This window comes from Ictidomys tridecemlineatus, chromosome 11 (genome assembly GCF_052094955.1).
Source record: "Ictidomys tridecemlineatus isolate mIctTri1 chromosome 11, mIctTri1.hap1, whole genome shotgun sequence".
In the NCBI taxonomy this organism is placed as follows: Eukaryota; Metazoa; Chordata; class Mammalia; order Rodentia; family Sciuridae; genus Ictidomys; species Ictidomys tridecemlineatus.
In genome coordinates, this window is record NC_135487.1 from 130,406,645 (window position 1) to 130,428,284 (window position 21,640).

General features: G+C 40.7%; 1 protein-coding gene across 12 annotated transcripts in view; it reads left to right on the top strand.

Annotated features, from left to right (window-relative positions):
* Positions 1 to 4,637: 4,637 nt before the first annotated feature.
* Pogz (pogo transposable element derived with ZNF domain) overlaps positions 4,638 to 21,640 on the top strand; it is a 50,397-nt gene continuing 33,394 nt past the window's right edge. For 4 of the 12 annotated variants that reach the window (XM_078027566.1, XM_078027567.1, XM_078027572.1 and 1 more), the window contains exons 1-3: positions 4,639 to 4,954; positions 18,554 to 18,678; positions 19,682 to 19,837. In XM_078027566.1, coding sequence (XP_077883692.1) covers positions 18,555 to 18,678; positions 19,682 to 19,837 — 280 coding nt within the window. In that variant the 5' untranslated portion in view covers positions 4,639 to 4,954; position 18,554. Of the gene's footprint in view, positions 4,955 to 11,774; positions 11,825 to 18,553; positions 18,679 to 19,681; positions 19,838 to 21,640 lie in introns of those variants that run through there. The other 8 variants (XM_078027568.1, XM_078027570.1, XM_078027573.1 and 5 more) reach the window with 5 other exon arrangements.

Here is a 21,640-nt window from a genome sequence, read left to right on the forward strand (position 1 = left end):
TAGCACTATTTTAGGGGTATGTTATCAGGGTCTAATTAATTAATTAGTTAATTAATTTTGAGACAGGATCTTGCTGAGTTGCTTAGGGTCTCGATAAATTGCTGAGGCTGGCCTTGAACCTGTGATCTTCCTGCGTCAGCCTCTCTCGAGCCTCTGGGATCACAGGTATGCACCACCACACCCAGCTAGGGTCTAATTTCTTTAATGTATCAAACTGCACTGGCTTTCAGACTCCTCTCCAATATATTCTAGAGATACTTGTGAATTGACTTTTTTATTAGTTATACATGATGGTAGTATGCAGTTGACACATCATACATAAATGGAGTCTAATTTCTCATGGTTGTACATGATGTAGAATCACACCGGTCATGCAGTCATTATGTACAGAGGGTAATCACGTCTCATTCATTCCACTATCCTTCCTACCCCCGTGCCTCTTCCCTCCTTTGCCTCCCCTATACCTAATCCAAAATAACTCTATTCTTCCCTGGCCGCCCCCACATTATTGTGAATTATCATCCGCATATCAGAGAAAACACTGACCTTTGGTTTTTTGGGTTGGCTTATTTCTTTAGTATGATATTCTCCAGCTCCATTCATTTACCAGCAAATGCCATAATTTCATTCTTCTTTAAGGTTGAGTAATATTCCGTTGTATATACATACCACATTTTCTTTGTCCATTCATCTGTTGAAAGACACTTTCTTTTTTTTGGGCACTGGTGTGGAACCCAGTGTCATTCTCTCACCAAGGTATACCAACCTACCCTCTCCTTTTTTTTTTTTTTTTGAGCTAAGTTCTCCCTGAGTTGGTCAGATTGACCTCCAATTTATGATCAAACTTGGACCCTACAGCCATCAGTAACTTCATTCTAGAAACCTGTTAGCTGATGACAGCAAAATGTCTTAATGCTACCTGAATGAATATGGGCATTCTCTCAAGCCCAGAGAATAGGTGTCTATGAGTAGAATCATGAACCAGGTGTGATGGCTTAATGGTTAATGCCCTAGCTTTAATCCCTGGTACCAGAAAATAGAAGTAGGATCCTGAACTATACAGTGTTTTTGACTTTTTTTTTTTTTTTAAAGGATTGAACCCAGGGCTTTCTACCACTGACCTATATCCCCTGCCCCTTTAAACTTTTATTTTTGATGTAGGGTCTCATGAGTTACTGAGGCTGGCCTCAAACTTGCAACCCTCGTGTCTGACCCTGCTAGGTCCCTGGGATTACAGGCGTGCACCACCACACCCAGCATCCTTCTTGAAATGCTGCACCAGTGCTACAAGGTGGCAGATTTTTCTTCAAGTTTCACAACTCCTTTGCCCACCATTTCTTCTTGTCCTCCATTGTTCAGCTGCTCATCAGTTCTCTCACTGGCACAGTTAGGATGCTGTACCACAGTGTCCTACTCCCTTCTCTAATTGCCCGTTGATCTTTATCCATTTCCTCAAAAGTGCCTCCAGACCCTGTAGAGCTCTCATTTCCACATTCAGCATGATAGGCTCCCTTTAGTTATCTGTGCAGGCAGAGCACCATCTCACACATCTTGAAAGCTATTATTGGTCAAAAGTGTTTCCCAAGGCACAAACTGAATACAGGAAAATAGGCTACAGCACAACACCACAGAACTCACTCAGCCGAGGAAGAGACTTCACCACTCCTACCTGCCCCAGGCCACTGTCCTCTCTCACCTGAGTTGATGCAACAGCCTCCTAATCGGTCTCCCTACATCAGCCTGCCAACATTAGTTGATGAAGGCTCAGTTGGTCTTGGAACCTCACAGTTATTCTCCACAAACAGCCAGAGTCATCTTCAGAAACATTAGGTCACTTCACTCTTTGGCTCAAAATCCTCCAGAGGCTTAGCTTTCACTAGGAGTGAAATCTGAACTTGGCTTCATTTCCTTCAGGGTTTCACCTAAATGTCACCATAGTCAAGAGGCTTGTTCCACATAAAACAGCAATTTCCTCAACCCCTTCTTGCACCAGACTCCTAGCCCTCCCATCCTCCCCTTTTCTCCTCCGTAGAACCTATTGCCCCATCACATATATTTACTTATATAACACGTAGCAGATTATAGTTTTCAGGATATAGATGGATTTTCCATTTCATATACTTTTCTCAAAACGATGTGTCCACTACTCCCTCTGAGAGGGACATGGATCTCCACCCCCGAACAGACACACACTCCAATTGAAGTGTAACTGTGGTGGAAGTGATGCTGTGTGACTTCTGAAGCTAGGTCAGAAAAAGGCGTAAATCTCTGTCTGGTCCTCTTGGAGCACTAGAACTTGGAATTCAGCCATTGTGAAAAGAGGAAGCACAGGCCACATGGAGAGGCCACTTGTAAATGTTTTGGCAAACAGCCCCAGTTGTGACTCAAGCCAACAGTCAACATCAACTTCCAGACATGAAAGGAAGTTTTTGAGATGACTTCAGTACCAGTCACTGCAAAAGAGACTCCAAATGAGAGCCATCTAGCTTAGCCTTATCACCTCCCAAAATCATGATAATAATAAAATTATTGTTTAAGCCAGTAAGTTGGGGGCTGTTTGCTATTTGACAATAGATAATGGAATACTTTGTTTATATGCATATTTTATGTCTCTTTCTCACTAGAATATAAGATCCTCAAGTTCAGGCATTTTGTTTGTTTTTTGCTGTCCCTAGAACAGTGCCTAGTACTCAATAAATACTTGATGAATGAATGAATGGATGCATGATGCATTTTCAGTATGGCATGCTAATAGTGTTTGATTAATAGAACGTGACACAGTCTGCTGGGCTAAACCTCACTGGCTGAGAGCATAACTTGGCACATAGAACATGGAAAAACATGTTGGAATATTTCAGAGATAAATAACATATATAGCATTATACATGTTATAACCAACATAATAAATTATAATAATTACCATAAGACAGCATAAGACTAGAGTTTCATGTAGAATTTGTCTTTTGGTGTTTGATTCTATAATCTCACTATAGGCTTCTCCAGATCTGGTCTGGAAAGGTCTCCTTAGTATTTTTAGCAAGACAAGTGATTTTCCCAGTTTAAGGAAGATATTTCTAAGAATGACTCATTAGAATCACTCACTTTTGATTTTGGAGTGAATCTGAATGAAAATGGGTGGTGACAGTGTATGAGTATACATATGCACAGATGTGTACATGTGAACAATTTGGAATGCCTATTGTTATGAAGCCAGATTTAAAGTTAGGTAGTCAGTGTAGTTAGGTAAATCGGGTCTAATATCAAGTAAGATCTAAAATGGAGGCCATGTTGAGAATGAATTCCGGAAACTCAGGACAACTCATGGAATGTTAATGAAGTCCAGGAAAAAGCCCAAGGCCAGAGCCCATCCCCAAGAAGTGTTAATGAACATCCCCCAGCAAACTTGAAGATGCTGACTCAAAAGTGCCCAGATTACTTCTTTGGCCCACCTGTGTCCCACCTCTCGGGCCTTCCCACCTACATTCCATCACTGAAAGAACTATAAAAATGGGAAACAAGCGCACTTCCATGGATTCCACCTCTTGGGTCCCCTTCTTCCTCCTGGAGAAGTCTTTTCTGCTGTCCTTTAATAAACTTTTAATTTCTACTCTGACCTTGCCTTGGCCTGCTTCTCTGGTGTTATTCTTCAACATTGGGGAAGCAAGGACTGGTCACTGGTCAACAGCGGTAACAGTTACAGACTGATAATTTGCATGGTGTGTATGAAAAGAAGGAATAAATATGACTTTGGATTTCACCATTCTTGCACCAAGTACCTTGATTTAAAATTTTGTTTGGAGCAAATATTTGTGTATTGGTAAAGAGAATATTTGAACATTTCAGAATTTTATCATCTCCGGAAGCAGTAGAGGGCAAAATATCTTATCTACCCAGATTAGTTTTTGTTTGGAGGAGAAATAACAGGTGGATAGTCTTGAATGAACTCATCAATTTCTTTGGGCCAATTCATCTTGGCCTTGAGTGGAACGAAAGCTTGGGGATCTATGGTTTCTTGGATCCGGGGTCTCTGTTGAGTCTGTTCACTATTGTTTGAAAGCAGAGCCCATCACAAGGATCGCCTTGATGCGCAATTACCTGTGACTTCTTTCCAGAATCAAGAAGGGCTGGGGGGGGGGGCGGTTGGGTAAAAAGAACTTTTAAAAATTCTTCTCTTAAATAAGTCCACTGCCACAAGGCTACTTGGCCAAGTGTCTCTTGAGGAAGGGGAGTGCCATCTTGCTCCCTTTGTTCCAATGACAGTTGCCGGTGCCACTGGACTTCTTCATCTGACCTGTGTCCTGAAGTTCTCTTGATAGGGTATAAGCCTTGAATGGAAAGTGGGGAGGTTCCTCAGATCCCTGTTGGAAAGTCTAAGCGAGTAAATTAGGGGATATTTTCTTTAGAAGTCCCATTTTTGTCACCAAAATTTGGACATTGCTTCTTAGGCTAATTATTTTTTCCATTAAAATATTTTTTCCCTTTATTTATTTATTTGCAGACCCAGACAAACTTGACTAGAAAAGAAGCCCGGGCCGAGGTAGGGTGCGCCCGTGACGTGTCACGGACCCCGGCCAATTGGAAGGCCACGCGAGGGGGGGGCGGAAGTGACGAGCCGTATCCCTCCGCGGCGAGAGGGCCGGTGGGGGGAGTCGGCGTCTCTCTCCCCCGCGCCAGCTCCCGTACACGGAGCCGCATTCCTTGGCCCCCCCACCCCCTCCCTCGGGGCCCCCCGCCCCCCTCGGGAAAAAATCCACCCCAAATCACTCGAACCCGAGGGAGGCTTCCTTTCACCCTCGGGGAGACGAGCTTTCCACGGTTCCCTCCTCTTCGTCTCCCCCCAAGCCCCCGTCCCCTCCCCTGCTCCCACCCCCTTCTCCCAGCGCCGGGTGCAAGGTCCCTTTAAGGCGACGGCGCCTTCCTCGGGTCAGACTACCGGCGGCGACGACCACGGGAGGTGAGTGAGCGCGGAGCCTTGGCTATCCCCACCCCCTCCTCCCGGGGGTTCCGTTATCTTTTCGCCCGGCGCGGCGTTCTGAGGCGAGACAATGAGAGGGGGATGGGCGGGCGCGCGGGTGGGGGCGGGGGTGCGGCGCGCGCCCGCCCACCGCGAGTGGCGGCGCGGCCCGTGGCAGGGCGGCCGTGCGGTGCGACGCGTGAGCGCGCGTGTGTGTGCGTGCGTCCCGGGTCGTGGAGCCGTGCGGCGGCCGGCGGCGGAGGCCCCTGCCTGCCGGCCGCCGGCCACCCCCGCCCCCCGGCGCCCGCCGCGGCGCGCGCGCGCGCACTCGCGCCCCACGGTCCCGCACACACCGACGTCCCCACGCACGCCCGGCGCGAGCGTCTCGGAGGAGTGGGCGGCGCGGGCGCGGGCGGCGGCCCGCTGGGGAGGGGCGGGGCGCGGCGGGGGCGCGGGCGGCGGCGAGACGGCGCGGCGCTGCGGGAGGGGCGGCGCGGGGCGAGGCCGCGCGGGAGGAGGGCGGCGGCCCGGTCCGGTGGGGGCTCCCGCCCCGCCCCCCGGGAAGGTGTGGGGCGGCGGTAGCGCGGGAGCGGAGTGGTGGCCGGGCCGACCCCCGTTACGTAACCGCCGCCCGCGCCCCCGCCCCCCGGACTCGGCGACTGCTGCGCGTTGACAGCCTCTGGCGTCGCCCCCCTCCGGGGTCTCCGAGGACGGCGCCGTGATTTCTAAAAGGGGACGGGGCAGAGTGTCGTTATGTTCTGGTGATTATGTCCTGCCGCGGTGGCGCCATGTTTCTCCCAAGAACTATTTTCGCGAGATCCTGGCACCTACTGAAAGGAATTCGTGTCGTGGAGCCACCTGCCTTCCTCCCTCTCGGTGCTGCCCGTAACGCGGCAGGTTCCCTGGTCCCTAGCTCGGGCCTCCTCAGCCCAGAGAAGGAGCCGAGAGTCGGGAGCGTCGCTGGGCCCCGGCGCCTCGCGACGCGGGTTGCGCGCCGGTTGCGTTATGAGAACAGTCGGACGTAGCCGTCCCCACACTTGGACACCTCCCGCTGCAGGGAAAACGTCACCGAGGGGGATCTGACTTCTGAGGGAATGCCGCTCGGTGGACAACAATGGATTTCTAGACTGTTGCTCAGGGACTGGGAACTTGGACCCCAAATTGGAACCACTTATTTAGCATAATCATTCTTAACTGAAGGGTGCACAGAGAGTACCTTCATCCCCGGAATTGGAGTGGGGTAGGGAGGGAGTGCTATCTTTGCATTTTTAATGGGCAGTCCTATAGCCCCCTGATTATAGGAACCACTACGTTGAGAATTGTCGGTCTCTCATAAAGGTGATCAGAATATAATGTGAAAACAAATGGCAATCTTTTCACCTGGTTTCCTGCATCTCAAACTGAAGGAGCCAACTGCATGAATGGGATTTTGTTTCCACTCCCATCTTGAAGTAGTGGAAAGCACTTCACAAAAGTGTGGACTGCTGACCCCTAGGAATCCCCCTTGAACCCTTTAAGGGAGGCTCAAGGCCATACCATTTTCAGAATCATACTAAGACACTTTCGCTAACATTTCCACTGATGGCTCAAAAGTAGTGCTAGTTAAAAACTGCTCTTGGTGCCTTAGCCCAGAGCAAGGCACTAGCACCTGACTCTGCTGTGGCGAGGAGAGTGTCCTTGACCAAGCAATAAAAACTATTAATGTTATCAAACCTTAGCTTTCAGTACATTTTAAGAGTTTTTAAGACGAACTGAGAAGCAAGCATAAACGATTGATGCTGTGTATGGAGGTATGATTGTTGTCATGAGGAAAAGCATTTGTGAGACTGATTTGTAAGCTGCTTGTTTCATGAAATGGCACTTTTACTTGAAAAGATGACTGACAAACTATCGTTTTCACTCTTGGGTATTTGGCAATGTTTTCTTGAAAGTGAATGAAATGAGTTTGTCTCCTCTAGGAAAACAATTGTCAGTATTTGTTACCGGAGATAAAATTTAAGTGAAAACTAGGATTTTTAAGAAAGTTGACAGCTTGAGTTTTACAGCTTACCAGTACTTAAAAAAGATTTTTAAAATAGTAGTAGTTAACTGTGATTTTAAAAAAATGTATAATGAAGTATGTCTCTTAAATATGGGCATAATCAAGTAAATCTATATTTTCCAAATGACTAGTGCATGTTATGAAAATACAAGTTACACCAGTGGATTTTAATGTAACAAGATATGAAAAAATAATTAATATGGTTTCAGATTCCAATATGCAAAACTATTCTTTAAGAAAACTATTATTTATTGGCTTTAGTATTTATCACTATTCGTTGTTAACTGAAAAGTTTATTGAAATACTTCTCTCAGCCAGGTGCACACCTGTGATCCCAGGTCTAGGGAGGAGCATCGCAAGTTTGAGGTTAGCCTCAGCAACTTAGCAAGTTCGAGGTCAGCCTCAGCAACCTAGTGAGACCCTGTCTCAAAGTACAAAATAAAAAGGCTGGAGATGCAGCTTAGTAGTTAAGCACCCTGGAGTTCAATCTCTGAAGCAAAACAAAACAAAAACCTTTTCCACTTTAATCTGGACAGTGCCAGATTTTCATTATGTACTTAATCAAAACAACATATAAGCAATAGACTGATAGCAGAAGCCGCTATGAGAAAGCTAGTAAGTTATGTCTACTGTTAAGGTAGACATGAAAGGATTTACAAACATGTAAAGCACTGCTACTTTTTAGTTTGGAAAGAAAATAGTGACTTTTTGTTGTAAATATGACCCATGTAATGGATTTGTTTTTTAATGTGCCTATAACTATTTTAAAAACTCATTTTAATTTCTAATGTGGTAAATGGCGGAAAGTTGTAACCCACATAAATACAAAAAATATTTGGGGTCATTAATAATTTTGAGACAAAATTTTGAGAATTTAAAATAACTTCAAATTAGAGAATCATTGGGCATGTCCTGTGCTTTTGCTCTCCAGATCATCAAAATCTGCCTCTATTTAGGACCCTCTGGAGAATTACATATGCTAGTTGGAGTTAATAATGGAAAAAGCAATGACTAGGGGAGGAGTTACAGAGCAAAAAATTATGGTTTGAGCTAGGTGTGGTGGTGAACATCTACAATCCCACATACTGAGATCTAAATGGGCTGAGGCAGGAGAATCATACAATTTAGGTAGACTCTATCTCAAAATAAAAAGGGCTGGGGATGTGGCTCAGTGGTAGAGCATCCCTTGGTTCAATCCTTAGTACCAAAACAAACCCCAGCAACAACAACAAGAAACAACTTTGGTTTGAATCCTGGCTGGATTTGTTTTGTTTTTGTTTTTGGGGGGATGTGCGGGGGATACTGAAGATTTAGCCCAGGGGCACTTTGCCACTGAGAACTACATCCTCATCCCTTTCTTATGTTGAGACAGGATCTCATTAAGTTGCTAACAACCTAAGTTGCTGAGCTGGCCGCTTAACTTGGGATCCTCCTGTCTCAGCCTCCTGAATCACTGGGATTACAAGTGTGTGCCACCTCTCTCTCAACCTCTGTTTTGACTTTATCTGTAAAAAGTGATACTTGGGACATAAAATTGGAATGAGAATTCATTGAGATATAAAGTGCATAACAATGCCAAGTATATCACAGTAAAATAAAACATTTCCAGATGATATTTCTATTCTCCAGATTTTTTTTTTTAATTAACTTTTGTTAGGGGTGGCTTAAATTACAAACTCTAGGGCTAGTTGCTAGCTTCGCCATAATTGTCAATATGGTAAAACTTTTGATAGATTCTTTGGTATTCTGGTTTGTAACATAAAACCATAAATACAAGAATGTATTTTTGCATTGTAACTGAGAGGAAGAGAGAGACAGACACTGACTAACCTATTGTTAGGATTTAGCAGTTCTAAATGAAATTGAGGAAGTAGAAATGAAATATATCTTTATTTATTTTACATCTATTTATTTAGCAATACTTGGGACTGAACCTAGGGCCTCCAGCACACTAAGCAAGTGTTTTTCTACTGATCTATACCCCCAGACCAGAAATGAAATTTAGACAACCAGCAGTGAATAAATTTTTTCCATGGGAAATGAAAGGGACTCCTGGATATTGAACCCTCTTAAAATAAAGGAATTACTGCTTATTTTAGTTGTTAGTTTTTTAGTAAAGAGTACCTAATCTAGGGCTGGGGATGTGGCTCAAGCGGTAGCGCGCTCGCCTGGCATGGGTGCGGCCCGGGTTCGAGCCTCAGCTCCCCATATAAACAAAGATGATGTGTCCGCCGAAAACTAAAAAAAAAAATATTAAAATTCTCTCTCTTAAAAAAAAAAAGTACCTAATCTAATTAATGTTTGGGTACTTCTTGATAATGGAACTTATGGCCAGACAAGTAGAAAGTATTTTGAGTTTGGAAATATCAGACAGGTTTTTAAGGTTATTTTAAACCCCATTATGACTATTTATATTTAAGATACTTAGGCTGGGATTGTGGCTCAGTGGCAGAGTGCTTGCCTCACATGTGTGAGGCACTGGGTTCAATCCTTAGCATCACATAAAAATAAGAATATTTTGTCTATCTATAACTAGAAAAATATTTTTTTAAAAGATAGCAGTTAGATGCTAGGAGGGACAAAATGGGCCATGCAAAAGCTTTTTATTACATATTTAACTATAATTAGTTTTATAGCCAGATACAACCTTACAGGTTTTCTGGAATTAATCCTTTTTAAATCCAAAAGTTTGGTAACTTGAAAAATAAATTGCATTTATTTTTAGGATTAGCATTGCTTAGTTTTCCACCCTGGAGTAAGACAGGGTGGTATTCTTAAGATTTTGCCTGTAGTCCCAAGTACTTGGGAAGTTAGACAGGAGGCTCGCATGAGCCTAGGAGTTCAAGCCTAGCCTGGGCAATACAGGGAGACTGCGATCTCAAAAAAAGAGAAGATTTTTATTTGTTTTTTTAAAAAATACTTTTCCTGTTCCAAATGTTCTTTTTATCTTAATTTATGGGCAGATATGTTCTAGCAGTGAATTGAAAATGTTAGATTACTAAGATGTCAAATGATTAATGGAAGAAGGTAATGTTCATCTCACCATATCTCCTATATAATTTACTTTAGGTTCATCTCTTATTTATTTTTTACCTTTTAAAAAATGAAACTTGCTCCTAGAAACAAAAAAAGTGAACAGAAAATTTGACCATCTTACCAATTATTTAGTAAATGCCCAAAAGATAATAACAGAATATAGTATAAAGATACCAGTTAGGGTCTGATTAAGTAGTCCCCTCCTCCAACTTTGTATTGAGAAAAATTCATGCATGTAAAAATGGTGAAAGAATACAAGAAATACTTTTGATAAACCTACCATATAGACACAATGATTACTGATATTTTGGCATGTGCCAAATACTTTAAAAAGAGGGGATATTTGTATCTATAAGAAAACCAAAAATACCTATTTGCTGAAACACTTGAAAGTCACACTTGGACTGGGGTGGTGGCTCAGTGGTAGAGTGCTTTCCTAGCATGTGTGAGGCACTGGGTTTGATTTTCAGCATCACATATAAATGAATGAATAAAATAAAGGTCCATCAAAATCTAAAAAAAAAAAAGTCACACTTGACATGTCCACTAAACATTTGTGTGTTTGCTAGGCAAATACTTTGTCCTACATAACTATTATACTGTTATCTAAGAAAAATAAATCCTGAATATCATCTCGTGTTTAATCTATATTTAACAGTTGTACTCAAAATGTCTTTAATAGCAATGTATGAATCGTGATTAATAAAGGTTGACATGTTGTATTTGGTTATGTCTCTAGTTCCTTTTAATCTAGAATGGTCTTCCCAGTTTGTGTGTGCCTGTATATGGGTGAGTGGATGTAAGTGTGTAGCAAGAGAAAGATTGATATATATCTTTTTTAATTTTATTTTTTAGTTATAGGTGGACACAATATCTTTATTTATTTATTTTTTTAAATGTGATGTTGGGATCAAACCCAGTGCCCTATGCATGCTAGGCGATTGCTCCTCCTCTGAGCCACAACCCCAGCCGTCAAGATTGATGTGTGTGTGTGTGTGAGATATATAATTTTTTGGTTCTGGGGATTGAATTCAGTGGTGTTCATCACTCACCCTTATTGATTGATTGATTGGTTGGTTCTGGGGATTGAATCCAGTAGTGTTCATCACTGACCCTTATTTATTTATTTATTTATTTATTTACTTATTTATTTATTTTGAGACAAGGTCTCTTACTAAGTTGCTCAGGCTTGCCTTGAACTTTCGATCCTCCTGACTCGGCCTCCCCAGTAGCTAGGATTCCTGCATGACTGGCAGACATTGACATTTTTCAAAAGACCAACTTAGTTGTTTTATAGAATGTCATATCTTCTGGGTTTGTTTATTTCCTTATGGAAAGTTCTGCCTTTGGATTTATTTCATTTAGTTCCCTGTAGCAATGTTTACTCGTTCCTCATTGCCATATTTCCTGTGCACTTCAAGTTAAATTTCAGTGCTTGGTTCAGGTTAAACATTATTGTTGGGAATAAATACTCCACAAGTAGGTTTTGGCTTTTGTTTGTTTGGTTTTTACAGAAAGAACAAACCACAGAACTAATGATTAAATTTAAATTTGGATTATTTGGCAGTAATTTGAATTGTTGGCCAGCATTTTTCTACTTAAACCTATTATCATAAACTCAGGCTTTTGAGATGTAGAGCTGTTATTCTGACTTTTGAGTTCATGCACAACCATAAGATTTTTTTTTTTTAAAGAGAGAATTTTTTAACATTTATTTTTTAGTTTTCGGCAGACATAACATCTTTATTTGTATGTGGTGCTGAGGATTGAACCCAGCGATGTGCGCATGCCAGGTGAGCACACTACCGTTTGAGCCACATCCCCAGCCCCACAACCATGAGATTTTGAGAAAGAACTCAGAAAAAGGTTTGCAGGTGTCATTTTGGTTCACTGCCCTCTGAGAAAATGATTTAGAGGTTGAAAGAACAACAAGAACTCATATATGAAGCAAAAGCAACCCATAGTTGAGGGGGACGGGCATACACACCTGTAGTTCTAGCTATTTGGGAGGTTGAAGCAGGAAGAAAGCAAGTTCGAGGCTAGCTTTGGCAATTCATTAAGATCTGGTCTCAAAAACAGCTGGGGCTATTGCTCAGTGGTAGAGTACCTCTGATGGGATCCCTGTACTGGAGGAAGGGACAGCAGCCTATAGAGGAAATGAAAAGGGCCCACAACTAGAAAGATTTTAAAAGGGTGCCTTAGACAAAAAGGCTTGGAAATTATTTTCACAAAAATTATTTTACTAGTTGATAATGATGATAACAAGCAGAACCATAATGGTATGGCTGATGATGCTCCAGTTTTATGAGGAGAAACTCTGTACTTAGGCAAGAATGACATGGAAGCTGTCAAGTGAATATGAAGAGAAAATCAGTTTCACAGGTAAATGATTATAGGGTGAAGCAAACTAGGAATATATGGGTTTTATAAAAGTTTTTTTACTGTACAAGATACAACCATTTTAACTGTTCAAAGGAACCATATTTTACTGTGTTACAGAAAATAAATATTTTAAAAGAAATTATTCCAGGTGTGATGGTGGATGACTATAATCCTATTGGCTTGGGAGGTGAGGCAGGAGGATTGCAGGTTCAAAGCCAGCCTCAATAACTTAGTTAAGCCCTTAGCAACTTAGGCGCTGTCTCAGAATTAAAAAGGCTGGGGATATGGCTCAGTGGTTAAGTGCCCCTGGCTTCAATCCCTGTTACACCCCTGCCCCCCCCCCCCAAATTTTTGTGTATAGAATGTAGGATGATTTTGTTTTTCTTTTAAGTTTCCTTCTTAGTCAGAACATGTATTCAGTTTGATCAGGGTTTCTCGATCTTGGCACTAACCTTAGTCACTGTGAACTGGATAAAATGCTGGTAGCATCCTCTTCACCCAGTTATGACTGCCAAGAATATCTCACAGACACTGCCATACATCTTCTGAAGGTCAAAATTGACCCTGAGTTAGCTAAATTCCACTCGGTACCTATGAAGATTCCTTAATGATGTCTTTTATAATCTAGATTTCCCTTTACATAAACTATGTACAGTTGTTGAATCTTTTCTGCAGATATACTGTACAGCATGGGTTCTCCCTGATATATGTTGGAGAATACTGGAATCTGATGAGTTTTTTTTAGCTCTACTGGAAATTTTATCAAAAGTAGAAATTTGGAAGTCAAATTATAGACTTTTAGCTCTAAATCTTGAACACCCCCAAACACATCATACATTTGCTTAGAAAAAGTCCTTATTGGTTATATAGTATAGATAAATTTTTGTTAGTAGTAGTTGAGAATTTTGTTTGATATTTTTGTGGTAATCTCTGTATCATGGTGGTTAAGGAAAGATGGTCTTAAAAATTACTTGCTAAAGGCTTTATTAAATATCCCTTGGTTAGCCTTTTTTCACCCTCTTCCCTTACTGAACTCAAACCTAAGGCTTTGAGCAACTAGGAAAACACCACTGAGCTATACTTTCAGCTCTTTTTAAAGATGTTGAGACAGGGTCTCACTAATTTGTCCAGGCTGGCCTCAAATTTGATCTTCTGCCTCAACCTCTGACGTAACTGGGATAACAGGCATGCATCACCTTGCCCAGCCTACTTAGCTTTTGATTGTTTCATTATATATTCAAAAATACATTGTCCTTAATATTTTTTCATAGGTACTGGGGATTGAACCCAGGCTTAATGCATGCTAGGCAAGCACTCTATCTCAAAGCTGCATTCCTTAGTCTTTTTATTTTATTTGCTTATTTGTTTTGGTACCGGAGATTGAACTTGGGGTCTCTATCCCTAGTACTTTTTATTTTTAAAGTTGAGATGCGATTTACTAAGTTGCTGTGGCTCTTGCTAAATTGCTTAACCTGGCCTTGAACTTGTATTCCTCCTGAATTGCTGGGATTACAGGCACACTATGCCTCCTTGCCTGACTTTTATTTTGAGACTGGAAGATAGAATCTCACTGAATTGCCCAGGCTAGCCTCAGACTTTGTATCCTCCTGCCTCAGCCTCTGAAATTGCTAGGGTTACAGGTGTACATACCACATCAGACAAAATTTATTGATTGCACTTAAATTATGCCAAAAGGGAAAAAGATCTAAATATTAGGGAGAAGGAAAGGAAATACACACAGTTAGACTAGTGTAAGTGTTGAAGCAATAATTATTTAATTAGTGTAGGTTACACATAAAACTGAAGCCAGGTGTTATAGCACATGCTTGTGATCCAGTGACTTGGAGGCTGAGGTAGGAGGATCACAAGTTCAGGGCCAGCCTTAGCAATGCAACTTAGTGGGACTTTGTCTCAAAATAATAAAAAAGGGCTGGGGTATAGCTGAGTGGTAGAGCCCCCTGGTTCAGTTTTTAGTACTGGAGGTGGGGGGACGGGGTTTAGGAGAAATATTATTTTTTTAAGTTTCTAAGACATGTTATTTGTGGATATGGAATTTTTCCACACATAATATAGGAGCAAAATTGATGACACTGACTTAACAGTTGAGTGTTACTGTGGAGGTAGTTTATATTTAAAATGACTAGAAAGGCCTTTAACATCTAGGTTCTGGTCTTAGAAATCATTCCCCTCAAATATCAGTCCTTGGATAATTGGCTGATTCTAGTCTGGGACAGGAAATGTATGAGATGAGTGTGTAACATCTATTCACTAGCAAGGATTTTATCAGTTACTGGTGTTGTGGGTGAAAGGGCTCAGGAGCCAAGGGAAGATGTTCTCAATGGCCAAAATGAACATTTTGAGGACCAGTAAAGGTAACTGCATGGATCAAAACATTAAATGTTTAAATTGTGATATTGTAATAGTAGTTTGTGAATGAGCTTATTGGTTACTTTGGATGCTGCTGAATCAACTCATTTTGAAAAATGGTAAAGGGAAACTTTACCACTTTAAGGGTAAAGGGAAACAATCAAGAAGAATAGAGAATCAAAACTTTTCCTGTATGAACTATAACACTTGAGAACCAAATAGTAGGTATGGGTTTTTATTTTATTTATTTATTTATTTATTTTAATGGAAGTATTCTATTTGTAAATATAGAAGGAATGATAGATTTAAAACTGATTTGATCTACAAATTCCATTCATATATGAGTTTGTCAGGATGAACCCAACTACTGTGTATAATTATAACGTTCTAATATTAAATTTTTTTTTTAAAGAGAGAAAAGAGAGAATTTTTTTTTTATATTTATTTTTTTAGTTTTCAGCAGACACAACATCTTTGTTTGTATGTGGTGCTGAGGATCGAACCCGGGCCTCATGCATGCCAGGCGCTACTGCTTGAGCCACATCCCCAGCCCTAATTTTTTTTTTTTTTTTTTTAAAAGATTGTATGTAGACATTGAATATGTCTCCTAAAGGAATAAAGCACCACCCCAATGAGTAGTCTTGGAGGAAAATAAAAGTTAGACTTGCATCATGACTCTAGATCCAGCTATCAATTTTCACATACAGAGAACAGAGGTGCTTGTTAAATACCACTTGTATGTGATCAACAGTATCTAGACTTTTGGAAACTACAGGAGGTGACCTGGTTCTTTAACAAATAAATTGCAAGGAAAAAAAAGATGAAGGAAGATGACCTATAGCTTGAGATTTAAGAAACTTAACAGATAAGCAAATGTGTGGATGTTATTTGGATTCTAATTCAAACAAACTTAAAAGTATGCTATTTGAGAGCAATTGAAATTTGTAGACTAGATATTTGACATTAGGCATACAATGGTACTGATTTTTAAAAAAAATTTTAGTTGTCAATGGATCTTTTATTTTATTTATTTATATGTGGTGCTGAGGATTGGACCCAGGGCACATGCCAGGCAAGTGCTCTACAACTGAGCCACAACTCCAGCCCATTTTTAATTTTATTATTTTTATTTATTTACTTGAGGTACTGGGGATTGAACCCTATGGGCTTTGTACCACTGAGTTACATCCCAGCCTTTTATGTTTACTATTTTATTTTGAGACAAATTGCCCAGCATTTGGATCACTGAGGCTATCCTAGAATTTGGAGATCCTTCTGCCTCACCCTCCTGAGTAGCTGCTTATAATAGGCAGAGGCCTTTGCACATAACTTGAATTTCTTTCTTTAAGTTTCTAAGACATGTTATTTTTCTTTTATAGCTACATACCAAAATATTTATGAATATATTTGAAACTTGCTTCAAAATGATTGGAGGGAAGTAGAGATGTAGATTAATTCAAGGTTAATTTTGAGTTGATAAGATACCCAGCTTCCAAAATTGACCACTTTTGTATTTAATAAAAATTTAGATATCATTAAAAGTAGCTGAGGGCCTTGGGACCTGTAGCTCAGTGTGGTAGAGACCTTAGTTTGCCAAGTGAAAGGCCTTGGGTTAAATTTAAAGAGGAAGAGGAGGAGGAGGCAGAAAGGGCCATTGGTCTTGATTTGGAGATTCATTCTTGTATGATAAGAATTTGCCCTTCACCAGTTACAGTGTGAGTCTCAAATTTACTGCCCCTATCCAAGCCCCCCACCCTGACTCTCCGCCCCAGCACTGGAAATTGAACTCATGAGTGCTCTACCATTGAGCTACACTCCCCCATCTTTTTTTTTTTTTTTTTCAGGCAAGGTTTCTAAATTGCCCAGGTTACTCTGGAACTTGGGATCTTCCTGCCTCAAACTCCTGAGTTGCAGGCACGTACCACTATGCCCTGCCCAAATTTTCTTCTTGATGTAGCAGTATGCTCAGTATATGCTGATCTTTAGTTTCTTAAACCCACTTTTATCGTATTTATTTGTGTATGTGTGTGTGTATGTATGATTGAACTCAGTGATGCTCTACCACCAAACTACATCCCCAGCCCCTTTTTATTTTTTATTTTGAGATAGGATCTTGCTAAATTGCAGATTCCGGCCTCAAACTTGCTTTCTTCCTGCCTCAGCCTCCCCAGTGTTCAGTAGCTGGAATTGTAGGCATGTTTACCATTCCGGGCTGTCTGGCAATTGAGAAGAAGATATAAGAATATCCTTAAATTGAGTAAAAATTCCTTTACACACCCTCCTTCCCACTCTCCTCTTTCCCACCCTCCTCCTCCTCCTCTGCTTCCTCCTCCTGTTCTTCTAGTATGATAAGTATCCAAGTGTCTTTATAGCAAAATAATAGAGTGGTGGTGGGGAATTCAGTTTTGTTTTTTTCCTTATGAAAAATTAAAGATTGGTGTAGAAAGAGGTTAACCAGGGGCTGGGGTTGTGGCTCAGTGGTAGAGCATTTGCCTGGCAATATGTGAGGCCCTGGGTTTGATTCTCAGCACCACATAAAAATAAACAAATAAAGTAAAAAAAAAAAAAAAAAAAAGAGATTGTAGACCAGTTAAAATCAAGTTCAACACTTTACCAATTAAAACTGTTTCCCAAACTGCACCTGGTAGTAACTAACTCAGTGGGGCATTGAAGAATATTTTAAAATTTCAAGAGAAACAATGCCATCTGTTGGGCATTGTCCAAACTACTGCTATCAGGTTGTATGAACCTAATGACTTAATAAACATGGTGGTTCAGTTGTTTTGTTTTGTTTTTGGCTAGTGGATGTGGTGAAAAAACTACTGAGACACTAAGGGCACCAAGAGCCTCTGCAGTAAAGGCTTTGTTTGAACATTGAGCAATAATACTGTTCCTATTCTAAGACAGACTGAGCCTTAGTCAGCTATTATTGGCAAGCAAAAGAACAGAAGCTTTTTATTTCCAGTGCAGAATTGTAGGCTTAATTTTTAAAAGAGGCATGTAGCATAGGAAGTGTTTTCAAATTAAAGGTACGTTCAAGTGATGATGGAGTCCCTTCTAGAATTTCCTAGACTAGAATTAGAAAATAGTAGAAGTACTGGGACTAGAGTATGACAAGTAAGGCTCTCATCTTAGGTATAAAATTTAAAGGAGCACCAAAAAGGCTGAGTAGTCACCCTATGGCATTTTAACAACCCCAGTGGCAATTGAACCCAGGGACTCAAGCATACTAGGCAAGCTAAGCTACAATCCCCAGTCCCCCTCTTTTTTTGTTTAAAAATTTATTTTAATTTACTTATTGTGGTGCTGGGGGTCAAACTTAGGGCCTCACACACTGGTAGGCAAGTTCTGTACTACTAAGCAACACCCTCAGCCCTTGTTTTAAATTTTATTTGGAGAGAAGACCTCAAACTTGCAATCCTCCTATCTCAGCCTACAGAGTAACTGAGATTACAAGTGTGCGCCACTATGCCCTGCTCATAACACATAATTTTTAAAAGATACGTATTAATGCACAATAATGATAAGCAAAATACTGAGTATTTTTAATTTTTAAAAAATATTTTGTGATTGCCGGGGTTGAACCCAGGGCCTCACACATATTAGGTAAGCACTTTGCCAGTGAGCTGCATCCCCAGCCCTAAAATACTGATTTTTAAATAAAGACTTGGATCCAACTGTGTATTAGCATGACTCAGCTCTGATTCCATATTTTGTGTATAACTATTTCTCCAATTCTTAGGTCAATGTCTTATTTAAACTCTTTCTTATAGCATGGCGGACACCGACCTGTTTATGGAATGTGAGGAGGAGGAGTTGGAGCCATGGCAGAAAATCAGTGACGTCATTGAGGACTCTGTAGTTGAGGATTATAATTCAGTGGATAAAACTACTACAGGTAACAAAAGCTCTTTTGATCTTAAATTGTTTAAATTAATTAAGTTGGTGTTTTGGCTAAGAAATTGTAAGGTCGAGAAGGATTTTTAAGAATCTGGGGATGCCTCATTGTGGCATTGATGCTACCTTCTTTTCCATGCTCTAGCCTGTGTCCTGTGTGTACTTGAGCTTCCTCATCGATAAACTAGAAAAAACTATATTTAATTCATTAAAAACATGGAGAGGCTGCTTACCCAATGTTTATCAATATCCCTCTTACTAAATGATGAATGAATAGAATGTCAAGTGCCTGTGTGTGTCTGAGCTCATTTATGAATCCAGTCAAATATAGGTTCCCATAGGCTTGGGGTTTTGTTTTGTTTTTTGTTTGTTTTGTTTAATTTTACTTGAACTTGCTTTCCTTTGTGAGCTGAGCAGAAATTGCTTTGTGTCTGCCTTCGTGGACAGTTTACAAATTTTAGGTTTGTTAGCTTCTCTTTCATACATGTGATATTGCAGGGTCCAATTCTAGATTGCCCTGAATTCTAGAAAGTGGGTGACAGTACTCCCCCATCTCCCCCCACCCCCCAAAAAAGTGTACCGGTTGCTATTTTTTATCTTCCTTGCCTTGCGTCCTGAAGTTGGCATTGGTTTAGGCTGAAACGGGACACTACAGGGTCTTGTAGTTGGCTTAATACAAATGGATATGAATACCAGTAGTAGTGCTGATAAGCCTGTGAGTCTTAGAGGTTTGCTAGTGCTATGTAAGCAGAACATTAACATCTGGGTTCAGTGGGGCCTGTGATCTCATTTAATTAATGAGAAAATGTGAGACGAAGAAGGGATTGTGTCTAAATGAATGGACTAAGGGATAATTTAGAGGAAAAAATGAGATGAACGGTTGGATTTATGAATGAAACAGGATTGTAGAGACCCATGGCAAGATGGTAAGGGAAGATTAGAGCAGTATCCTTTAGTGTCCTCTGTCCCTGTCTCCAAGTGACTATGCCTCCCCTTCCCCACAGTTTCTGTGAGCCAGCAGCCTGTCTCGGCTCCAGTGCCCATCGCTGCCCATGCTTCTGTTGCTGGGCACCTCTCTACATCCACCGTTAGTAGCAGCGGGGCACAGAACAGCGACAGTACAAAGAAGACTCTTGTCACACTAATTGCCAACAACAATGGTAAGTGGGATTATGGGGAAATTCTTCCTGGGCTAGAGGGGTAAGAGGACAGAAAGGTCTTAGGGACAGCTATATCTGTTAGATACTGATGTGTGGCTCTGTTAGTTGGAGAAGGACTGATACGGAAGTGATTCTGTAGGTGGTGCTGTTCCTTCTAAGTTGGTGTTGAATTGATACTGGTGTTTCAAGTCAGAAGCCAGCAGATTGTTGCTGCTAATAATTTCTAGGAGAAAAAATATAAACCCAACATTCCTATTATAGAGAACTGGGGCTGTTTGTTGGTTGATTTTGCTTCTATTTTTAAATTAGAAGAGTCCCATTCCTTTATTAAGGATTTTTCTCAGGGCAGCGTTGTTCGGTATTCTGTCTGGCAGCTTTATTTGGCTTTTGGTATGGAAGATAGGTTAGGATTGTTGTCTACCTGAAAGAAATGGCAAAAACGAGTAATATTTTTAATGTTTTTATTGATTAGAGGGGCTATATAATATTGGTTTCTTTTTCCTTGCTGAGAAGTGTTTTATGTTTTTTGAAGATGAATTATTTTCAAGTTATATTTCAGGATTCTTAACAAAAGTAATCATTTTCATGGAAACATAGCGTTCCTGTAGTGGACTTTAATTATTTTATCTTCTTTGGAAATGAAAAACTTTCTTACCACAAGAATAGTATGTGCATCATAGAAGAACTAAGGGGAAAAAACAGAAGGAAGAAAAAAGTTGTTTAATTCCACCACCTGGAGATGATAATTTGTAATTCTTCCTCTGTACATACATGTAATTTTATATGTTACATGTAGTGATTAGCTTTTTACAAAAAAATAGGACCATACAAGATTCTATATTACTCTTTGCTTGCTTTTTTCCCTTTACTATGTAGTGAATATCTTCTCACCTTAATTATAACATTTTTGGTGACTGTTTCCCATTACTTGATGATTATTAACAATAGGTATATAGGTAAATGCGTATATTGCAGTTTAAAGAACTGTAATGAACATATCTGTCTTACATCATTATGAGAATACATTGCTAAAAATCATACTGTTGGATTGGAGGTCATCCCATCCCAGCTTTTTTTAATTTGTTTTGGTTTGGTTTGGTTTTTGGGCAGGTACAGGGGATTGAACTCAGGGGCACTCGACCACTGAGCTACATCCCCAGCCCTATTTGGTATTTCATTTACAGACAGGGTCTCACTGAATTGCTTAGCCGCCTCACTGTTGCTGAGGTGGGCTTAGAACCCGAGATCCTCCTGCTTCAGCCTCATGAGCCTCTGGAATTTTAGGCATGCACCACTGCGCTCAGCAGCTTTTTTAATGATTTGATCAACATTGTTTCTAAATTGGCCTTCTAGAGATATTATATCTGGAATAAAGTTTAAATTTCTTTTAGAAGAGTGTATAGTACTATTATTTTTTATATGACCATTTATGGATATACTCCTATTTTTTTTTCTTACATTTAATAGCATTCCAGTTTTCATGATTACAACAGTGATATAGTAAACGTTCTCAGGTATGTTAGTCAATTTTACTTCACTGTGACCAAAATACCAGACAAGACCATCTTAAAAGAAGAAAAGTGTCAGAAGTTCAGTCCATGATCAGCCAACTCCATTGGGCCTTGGGTGAAACACATCATCATGAAAGGATGTGGCAAAAGAAAGCTACTCAGTTTTGGCAGATGAGAAGAGGGCAGATGACAGCAGATGAACCCTTCCTGGGTATGCCCCAGTGACCCACCTCCACCAGCCATATCTCCCTGTCTATAGTTACCACCCAGTTAGTGCTTTCAAACTAGTGGA